Source organism: Urtica dioica, chromosome 4 (assembly GCF_054948205.1).
Source record: "Urtica dioica subsp. dioica isolate 48M chromosome 4, U.dioica_male_clone48M_v1_H2, whole genome shotgun sequence".
Lineage (NCBI taxonomy): Eukaryota > Viridiplantae > Streptophyta > Magnoliopsida > Rosales > Urticaceae > Urtica > Urtica dioica.
The window spans coordinates 1,124,586-1,134,522 of record NC_142759.1 but is presented as its reverse complement, the minus strand read 5'-3'; the positions used below and the strand labels follow the sequence as shown (position 1 = coordinate 1,134,522).

The following is a 9,937-nucleotide window of genomic DNA, read 5'->3' as shown; positions in this document are numbered from 1 at the left end:
CTTTCGGGCTGGGCAGCGGGACATTCGGTCCTACAGGTAAATAATATCAATATATCAACATCACATACAAAAGATTGCAATTTATATTTGTAAAATCGATATAAAAAGTTTTTTACTTACCGACTTCACCGGAAACATGAATCATGTTCATGAAGTGATGGTCAACTGTCTTGTTTGTGGCAACTTGCGAGTGAATGAAAAATCGGCCAATGGCTTTGGCCAATCTGTTCTTGATGCCGGGTTGCGCTTCATCAACCCTCCTTTGTCGCGCACTATCGCTCCGGTACAATGACGGTGCGGTCGTTGGAGGAGTTCCTGATGATCCGCCGGGACCTTCACGTTCCTTCCGCCATTGTTCGGCAGCTTGTGCCTCTCGTGACCTCTTCATTACGCGACGAAGTTCCTGCTCTTCGTCTACGTCTTCGTCAGAGTCTCGACTCCCCCCTAGACTTTTTCGGAGGTCTGCTCGTATCGACTCACCCAGAGTCTTACGTTGCTTTTTCTTTAGAACGTTCCCGTGGAGTAAATTTTGCATTTCCAATTTTACTTCAGGAGGAACTTTGTCGCAAAACCTAACGCTTTTTGCCTTGTCCACGTTCGCCAAGTGGTTCTTCACACGTGTGATTCCACCACCTCCAATGATGTGCCCGCAAAACTTGCATTTGTATGCACGTGCTCGTCCTTTGATGGGGTCGCAATACTTGTATGTCGGGTCGGACGCCATACCTCAAATTAACTTTACACTAATCATAAATTCATAATCATATAACAAAAATCAACATAATAACCACCACAATAATCATCTACATAACCATAACAATAATCATCAAATTAATTGTAATCAACACTATTATTTCAACTTCATCATGCCAATAATCACTAATTTCAACTTCATCATGGCAATAATCACAATAATCAACAATTCATAACTAAAAATTGAAAAAAATTCCCAAAAGTTGAAGAACTCGGGTGGTACCTCTCGGTTCCCCGGGATTTGGACAAAATCGGCCTCTCCAGGACGGGATCCGGCGGGACGAAGGACGGACTCGAAGGGTTTCACGGGATTTGGCCGGGATTTGAGCAAAACACGAAGAGAGTCGACGGGATCCGGTCGGGACGGGACGCGCAAATTTGTTCCTCGGGAGATAAGGGTTTCGCGAATTAGGGGCAAATTATTTATAACCAAAACGAGACCCGGTCTGGGGGGATCCGCCCGGTTTACCCGGGATTCGACCGGGTTTGGTTCACGGGACCGGTTTATGTGCGTTCCGTCCCGGTCCCCACCGGTTCAGGGGATCCCGTCCGGAACCCGTACGGAACCCGCGGGATTGCGAACCTTGGCTATAACTATTTGTTTCATATAACCTTTTTTTTTTTTTCCTAGTATTCTCAATGTTGTAACTGTTGTTTCACAACTTCCTCTTAATAAAAAGTTTTTGTGTACCCTCTTACAATTTACCTATGACATAAAAGAAAAACCAAAAACTAATTTTGTTGACAACATGGAATGTAGTTAATAGTCAAACCAACAACAACAAAAAAAAAAAAAAACAGCAAAAGAAGTGATATTCCAATTTAAAACATAAACTACTGATTCCAAAAGAGAGATTTTGAGGTCCCTAGACAACGCGCCTTGATCCTCCACTGCTACGACGCTCAACACATGTCTGATGACTATTCTAAGTCTAGTCTTGAGAGAGAGAGAGAGAAGGTTTGGACGAGGCCGTCAGAGAAGCCGTGGCCCGAGAGTGAGGAGAATCGGGATCGGAATTCGGGGAAAAAGGTTATACAGTCGTCGACGACGGGGATGTGCGTGACGAGGCCGTCAGAGAAGCCGTGACCCTAGTGGTTGATGGCACAGACGGCGAAGCCTGACCCGGCGAGGAAGACGGCGGTGAGCTGGATCATGCCTACATAGTTTCCTCGAGCTGCTAAAGCCGATCGCCGCGAGAAGCTCGTCCATGTCTACATAGCCGCACTCCTCTCACGCCTTCATCGCCCTCGAGGAGATCTGCAATCTTATGGAGAGAGAGAGAGAGAGAGAGTAAATATTTTGAAATTAATATTGTTACACTATATTTTAGATAGTTTATGTAAATCTCATCGCCGTGAGCCTTATTTATTTGGTCTATTCAAATTTATCCGTGCATGTACTATCGCTGAGCATGTTCCCACATATAAATCTTTGCAAAGTTACTAAGCGAAAAATTATAATATATTTCTTATACTAAATAACAAAATTAATTTAATACATTTGTGGCAAGTAGAAATAACTTTTAATTCATGCATGTATCTACTCCAATGCAGTTTCCTATAGTTCTCAAATCAGAATATCTTGGCAATTAAATCATAATACGTTAGCAATCAATTTTTATTTTCTTTAATTATAATTTTTGTTAAAAAAATAAATATTAAAAAAGGACAAAACTGGAAGCAAAAATATTGGCTGAAACACCACGTTAGCGATTGGCTATTTCTCAAAATACATATAAACATTGGCTATGCAATATCAACGTTTGAATTTGACTAGCTAGTCTGTCGAATTATTCTTTTTAAAATTGCAATTTTTACCTTATAATTTTAGCCCCAATTTATATAATGTTTTCAAATTTGCCCCCTGAATTTTTTTTTCAAATTTGCCCTCACTCATAGAAATTTCTGGCTCCGCCACTGGTGGTCATCATTAGACGACATATCTGCCAATATCTGCTCCCACAAAACAGAAGGAGCATAATGATTACCTGTGTTGTGTGTAGTAATAAATAAGCATACTATAGTGTTGGTTAATATATTGTGCCTTTAATGCACTTTGAGGTTTAGTCTGGGAGTCATTCATGTATCGCACTTCAGTCTAGGAAGCTTAGTCAAAACAGATTCGCGCACAACCACGGAACCGCCACTGAGAGACTTGTAAAGGATATGGAACCAAGGAAAATCTGTTAGAAAGTACGAAATATTTCTACAACGAGTCATAGTCCGGTTGTATTTCTTGAGGTGAGTTTGTCCCCAAACAAAGTCACCTTCCATAAAGTTGCTGGAAAAAATTAGATTATGCTAAAAATTCAGCCAAAGTTGATGAATACAGATTTTTATTTTGGAAAAGTTTATATGATGTATGTGATCAGCTTGAAGTTTTTTTTTTTTTTGAAGAAACAAAACTTATATTTATACAGAGGCAAAAGCCTTTGAGGAGCCAAGGCTAAAATGAAATAGAAGAGATTCCCACGACAACGCATAGAGGCAATATCTTCTTCCCTTGACAAGTTATGTTGGGAATACACTTTTAAACTCCTCACAAGAAGAAAGTGAGTTTCGACTTTTTCTTACAAATAGAAAGAGGGACCTTAATACAAAAAGCAGTAGACCAGTGGGACCACACGCAAACCAACACGCCAGCCCCGACCGATCCAACGGAATCGGCAATTAAGACAGATTACAAGCTTAAAACTCTTGCGTTCTCTTTACAAAATAAAACTCGGACTATTTGCATTCCATCACTGCATGTTCATCACTGTTCTTCTGCAAGTAATTTCAATAAACACAAATTGGATTTGGCTTTTAACGATAAGGGAAACTGATTGCAAGTTTAGTTAATTAATGAGAAACTGTCAGAACCATACCGAATTTTCATTTGTCTCGTTCCAATCGCAGCCATCGATGTTAAGTACAGCACGAAAGACGGTTGTTAACAGGCTCATAAGTAACTTAGATTGTCAAATTGATTCCCAGAGAGAAACCTGTGAAGGATTTGGAACCAAGGAAAATCCGCTTGAAAGTCTGAAATATTCTTCTACGAGTCATAGTCTAGTGGTATTTCTTGAGGTGAGCTTGTCCCCGAACAAAGTCACCTTCCACGTGTCGAATTGGAAAACGAAGATGGAACACTTCTTGGGCACAACTGGAAGATAGTCCATCAAAGTTTGGCGATAAAACAAAAACGAGTTATGATTTAGGCAAAAAAAAAAAAAATTTACCTTGGAACTTATCATTCATAATGCCACTCACCCCGGTGAGAGAAGCAGTTTTACAGTCAATAACTGAAAACACACAGAGTAGGCTTTAGTTTAAGAAAATGATAATAACAATATTAACAATAAGAAGCTACTTCGACAAATACAAATAAAGGGCTTACCTGAAAGAAGAGCACCGTGCAATTCCATGTCCATAAAATGTTGAGCAAGCTGATTTAACCTATTACGTTAAGTTCAACAAAACTACGATCACATCAAGGAAAACCAAAGGCAACAACTTTGTATGCGAATTTACCAATCCTTTTTCAGATGTTGTGCCATCATGTTTTTCAAGTGTTCATGCCTGGGAAGAACAATGCATATCTGTGGTCCGATTCACATATTACCCCAATGATTAATAAGGGAACAAAAGAGAACAATTAAAAAAACAAAGATCGAGCAAAACTGAAAAACAAGTTTGTCGAACTCACTTGTGAAACTCCTTGGAAAAATACAACGCCCCGTTATTCTTGTTTGTTTCATGGACGTGCTTTTTGGAGCGCTTGGAGCGAATCTGCAGAGCCCTGAGACAAGAACCAGTGGAGACACTCCGTCCCTGAGCATAATTATCGAGTAGGACCTGATTGTCGATCTTTAAGCTTCTCAACCCTTGCGTATACTTCTGACCCGCGCCCGTTTCGAAATATTTGGTCCAAAAAGTTATAGACTTTAGTCTCTTTCCCATCGGAACTCTACACCAAAACCAACCATATATCAACCAAAAATCTCAAGATTCAAACTTTACTCATAAAAGAAGAAGATCAAGCTTCAGTCTTTAGGGGAGAGAGAGAGAGAGAGAGACCTTTTCTGAGGGAAGAAGGTTTGGAATGGGTGTGCGTGAGTTTGTGTGGCTAAGATTGAGCTCTGCTTTTTTCACTACTCTCTACTCTGTACTAGTACCACTATCTTATGAAACAATTGATCAATAATTACTTATAATCAATCAGGAGTATCACCGAAATGAATTCCAATCGGTGTCTGTAGGCGACATCTGATATAATTAATCACATCAAATCAAGAACAACAATGGAAAAGAACAGTACATCAAACTGAATGCTAACAACAAATTCTCAAACACATAGCGCGCATTCAAAAATTAAAGAAACTGAGAGAGGCATCATCGGTAGCTAGACCGCATTTACAACAGCAGAAATTAGTCTATACTTAGTGACTTATCTAGATGAACAAGGGTTGATGGTTTTTTTTTATATATATATATCAATGAAATTAGAGGATTATGAATTTATGATAGAGTTACCAAAACAAAACAAAGGTAAACGTAAAAAATTAGAGTCAAAACAAAAAGATTAGAAAAATACCAGATAGTCAAGGCAAGGCTCGGCTAGGCTCATATATGGCAGAGACTTGGAAGACGGCTCGGATTTTCTCAAGAATTGGGGAAGGAAGAAAAGGACCGAACCGAAAAGTGTAGTGAGGAAGAAGAAGCTTGGCTTTAACGTACGTACGAGACTGATTGAATTTTCGCATAACATGATTAACCATCAGACTATTTGCAATCCATCGCTGCATGTCCAGTAGTGTTCTCCTGCAAGTTTTTTCAATAATCAAGCATTGGATTTAGAACAAGGGAAACTGATTGCACATAGATTTAACTGAGCACTCTTCTCATACCCATTTTTCATTAATCTTGTTCCAATCGATGTTCTCGAATTTGAGAAGTTAAATTGAAAGCACCATAAGCGATGGTCACCTGGAAATCACCATAAGTTAAATTGATGCGAGCCCCTAAGACTCGTACTCACTCGCCGTTTCTTCCCTCACCCGAATTGGGCTCAACTCCATCCTCCTTTGGTCTCCCATGGGAGCACAACTAACACACGTGTTTCTTTAAATACAATTTCAAATATCAAATTTTACTTACCTGATAGCATCTTGTTTATCGGTCCATGAACTCCGACCTTCCCTTGTACGTAAATCTCAAACTCCATCAGTGCAGTTGACGACAATGATCGACAAATTGATTGATCAGCAGATGAAACTGCAAAAAAAAAAAAAAAAAAAAAAAAAGACTTAAAATTACATATTTAAAAACAAGAAGAAATAAAAATTACAGTTTATTATCAAAAGGGAGTAGATAAGTTTAGCCCGTGATTATAGTCTCCAACTACTTCGGAAAAATAGGGAAGACAACCATAATAATAAAAAGCGAAGGAGGGAAAAATTTGACAGCGGGAAAAAAATGAATTGCAGAAAAAATTTGAGTTTAACGTGGGCTAAATATATTTAAAACTTGAGATAAATTTTTGAAGAAAAAAACTATTTACAGTAGTAAAAATTACAAATTGATTACACAAAAGATGGCAGATATGAGTGCCATCTTTTTTTAAGTTTTAGTGGCATTTCATCTATATCCGCCATCTTTTAAAATGATATATTTTAGTAGCGGTGAATATGTGACTGCCATGAAAAATAATTAAATAGACGGCGCTTTTGCGAAGAAGTGCTCTTTCAAGTGCCACCTATTCTCATTTTTCTAGTAGTAAACTAAGGTTACATAAATCAAATCGAATACACTTGTTCAAAGGAAAACATCATTGCGAGAATCACAAGAGAAAGAAAAATTATGTTTTTAGATCTTGATATCTTCAGAGGAAAAAAGCTAATGTAAGTGTTTGATATGTATGATAGTACTAAATATCTCAATTTTTTTTTGGAAGAAAGGAGAAAATGAAATTACCAGAAGTTCTCCGACTCCGTCCCATATACTATTTCAAACCGAACACCATCTTTCCGCACGTATTTCCAATCGAAGAGGATGTTGGGGACATGCGAAATCTTGTGCCATTCCTTCCCGACCTCTTCCTGGCACTGCCTTTGCAAGATGGGGGATCCATAGATGTCCAGCTCTTGCAGTGGCGTCATTTTCAGAAACTCTGGTAGTGTTTCAAGGCTTTCACATTCGTTAATGGACAAGGTGCGTAGACATGGCATGATTTTTGTTGTCGTCTTTGTGCAACATCCTTCCCACACTCTCCACTGTTGATTGCTCCAGAAACCAAGCACTTCCAATTTCGGAAATGAAATGACCTCTCGATCGGCTTCAGTGATTCCGAGGAATTCTTCACCCACCGTGCACTTCTTGGGAAAGCTATATAGATGTAGATCCTTAAGTGAAGGCAATTTCCCAAGCGGAGGTAAAGTCTCGCAATTCTTGAATCCATTTAATTCAAGAAAGGTGAGATTGGAAAGAGACATCATCCAAGCGGGCCACGCGGTGAGACCCAAGTAATTCCTAATGAACAGATCTTTCAAATTGGGATGTGGATGAATGGAACTCAGGATTTCGGTGTCGTTGTGATTGTTGCTATCTACAAACTCCAACAACTCAGAATCGGATCTGAACTTCAACTCCAACTTAAGCACATGCAGGAGGTTCAGCTTCGCGACATCATCCATTGTCGACCCTGTGTTTCCACACCCTTGGATCCTTAGAAACCCTCGAAACTGAAGGTGTTTGAGATCTCCAATGTCTAGATACGATCCCCTCTCCTTGGGCACCACTATCCAGTCTAGACTTTGCAAACCACTTATTTTTCCTAACCCTTTCGGAAGCCCCTCTAACTCCGAACGCCCCCGTATGTAGAGATGTTTTAGGCTGACTAGTTTTGAGATGCACTCTGGTAATGTTTTTAACTTGAAGCAACCATTGAGTTTCAAGGTCTCCAGATTACAGAGGTCGAATAGTTTCTTCGGCAATTCTTCCAACTCATTATTCAATGATAAGTCTAGATATCTCAAGTGTTTCAATAGACCAATATCCTCTGATAATCGTTTCAACCCGTAACCCTTCAAACTCAAAGTCCGAAGACATGTAAGTTGAGAAAACACTAACATCGATCCGTCCCATTTGTTCCTTATATGTGATAGGAAGAAAAGCGTGCGCAATTTGTTCGCATTTCCTAATGAATTAGGAAAACAACCATTGAGAGTCAAGTGACGAGTGTTTTCTTCTACCACCACCGCCTTGTTTTCTACTTCTTCGTCAACTTCCATATAAACGTATTCATCGCCCGTCAAAAAATGGGCAAAATCATGAACTATGTCATGCATTTTGCACTCAACGTTTTTAAAATATACGTTCTCGTTGATTTCTTGAAAAAACGACCGCATAGCCAAAGTCTCGAAACAATCTCGACCTAGTTTCCACGAATCTTCACTTCGGCTGAAGTAACCATGAGACATCCACATCTCGATTAGGTCATCTCTCCGTATATTATGGTCTTGAGGAAACACCGAACAAAACAAAAAGCAGCGTTTTTCCAGCGGTGGAAGATCGTAGTAACTTAGCAGAAAAGGAGCATAAACCTCCTTAACTTGAGCATCTTTTGACTCCCACAGTTGACTATTCAAAATGTCTTCCCACTGACTCATCGTCTTTTTAAACCGCACAAGACTTCCAAGAGTTTTAGCAACTAAAGGCAAGCCTTTCGACTTAACAGCGATTTTCCGGCCGATAGGTTCTAGCTGTCGACGCTCCTCGTCTCCCTTCCCAATGAATGCCAATTGGCTGAAAATCGACCAGCAATGATCTTCACTCAGCATTTTTAGACTAATGATCTGGTCTGTGGGCACTCCCATCATCGTCGCAACATCTTGCTTTCTCGTGGTCACTAATATCCGGCTTCCTCTACCCCCATTCCTAAGAGCTTCTCCTAAAATTTCCCATCTCCTACAATCTACAAACCAGACATCGTCTAAGACAATGAGAACTCTTTTCCCCTCTATGGACTCATGAATGCATGTGACAAGGACATTCAGTGAAGAGCTTTGAGCAGAGCTTCCAAGACCAACAATAATCTCTTCACAGACCTTGATCTCATTGTAAGGATCGGAGACACACACCCAAATTAGCTTATCAAAGTGGTTCTTAATCGCCTCATGGTTAAAAGCAAGTTGGGCGAGAGTAGTTTTTCCGAGACCCCCCGGTCCCACAATGGGGATGATATGAAGGGAAGATCTCCCATCATCCTCATCGGTACTGCTCTCGCACAATAACTTGCTCACTAAAAGACTCTTTTCCTCGTCTCGACCATGAACTTTGGTCACGTCGACAAGGGAGATTGTCCCAAGTGGCCGAGGCCTCTCAACAACAGTGTTTATGTTGAGATTGTACCTATTTTTTTCTTCGGAAATCCTAGCCAACTCTCCATTAAGTTGCTTAATTTTGAGAGCAATATCACGGCGCATAACGAGGCGACCGACTTTGGTGCAAGATAAGCAAGAGAAAGAAACCGGGAAACACACCTTCTTGTCTGAAGAAGAAAAAATCTCCAGAGCTTTGTCTTCTTCTTCTTTCTTGATCTTGTCTTCAAGAACAGCCGTGCTCCACTCGTCCAGAACGTTCTCCATCTCCTCCGAAGCTTTCTTGAGCTCCTTAAGCCATAATTTCACAGCTTCATTGCCCAAGTGTTGCTTCTCCTCGGCGTCCTGAAGCACAGCTTGGATGAGCACAAGATTGGTCTTCAGTTTTTTGACATCTTCTTTGACTCCTTTCACCAGCTTGATCTCCCCTCCGATTCCATCGATTGCCATGGGAACCAGAGTCTCAATCAGCAGCGAAACTACAGCTTCAGCCATCTTCCCACTTTGGAATTTTCTTCACAGCTCAACTCACTCACTCTAATGCTCACTCAAAAGGTTGTGTTTTTGGGTCTCGGCTGGTGCTCATTCTTGACAAGGCTGAAGATATTTATTGAGTCATGGTGGGCCAGGCGAGTCATCAATCCTCACCAATAATGTCTGAAAGTGAAATGCAATAATATTTCATTACCAGCTGCCATGTTTTCCTTTACAGCTAGTACCCTTGTCTTATTCACCTTGTCATTGATTGGCTGTATTGAACGAGTTTTGAATGCATATTTATGTTCACACTCATAGTGGGGTCTTGACTGCACATGCTAATAAAT

At 40.2% G+C, this 9,937-nt stretch overlaps 1 protein-coding gene and 1 long non-coding RNA gene across 7 annotated transcripts; both read right to left on the bottom strand.

Annotated features, from left to right (window-relative positions):
- Positions 1-1,271, bottom strand: LOC149399046 (uncharacterized). The gene is made up of 3 exons (XR_016296781.1): positions 977-1,271; positions 121-736; positions 1-30 (listed from the first exon to the last, which is right to left on the bottom strand). It is a non-coding gene; the product is annotated as an uncharacterized LOC149399046 (long non-coding RNA).
- Positions 1,272-3,237: 1,966 nt separating this feature from the next.
- Positions 3,238-9,934, bottom strand: LOC149399045 (ribonuclease MRP protein subunit POP4-like). Of its 6 annotated transcripts, XM_089611002.1 has the most exons (10): positions 9,276-9,934; positions 5,643-5,721; positions 5,330-5,556; positions 4,813-4,898; positions 4,442-4,702; positions 4,267-4,334; positions 4,133-4,191; positions 3,975-4,037; positions 3,621-3,898; positions 3,238-3,519 (listed from the first exon to the last, which is right to left on the bottom strand). In XM_089611002.1, the coding sequence occupies exons 1-2, from the start codon at positions 9,606-9,608 to the stop codon at positions 5,653-5,655; spliced, it is 402 nt and encodes a 133-aa protein (XP_089467128.1). In that variant the 5' UTR covers positions 9,609-9,934; the 3' UTR covers positions 3,238-3,519; positions 3,621-3,898; positions 3,975-4,037; positions 4,133-4,191; positions 4,267-4,334; positions 4,442-4,702; positions 4,813-4,898; positions 5,330-5,556; positions 5,643-5,652. The 6 variants fall into 6 exon arrangements, with proteins under 6 accessions (XP_089467128.1, XP_089467127.1, XP_089467126.1 ...); XM_089611001.1 differs by having other exon boundaries at positions 4,267-4,702; XM_089611000.1 differs by lacking the exons at positions 4,267-4,334; positions 4,813-4,898 and having other exon boundaries at positions 9,276-9,922.
- Between the last annotated feature and the right edge of the window lie 3 nt (positions 9,935-9,937).

Excerpts from the sequence above, each read along its gene's own strand:
- LOC149399045 (XM_089611000.1), bottom strand. The coding sequence starts at position 4,695 with ATGGGAAAGAGACTAAAGTCTATAACTTTTTGGACCAAATATTTCGAA. Across the intron at positions 4,192-4,441 it reads TTTTCCAAGGAGTTTCACAA|GTTAAATCAGCTTGCTCAAC; the intron begins GTGAGTTCGACA and ends TTAACGTAATAG. Across the intron at positions 4,038-4,132 it reads GCACGGTGCTCTTCTTTCAG|TTATTGACTGTAAAACTGCT; the intron begins GTAAGCCCTTTA and ends GTGTGTTTTCAG.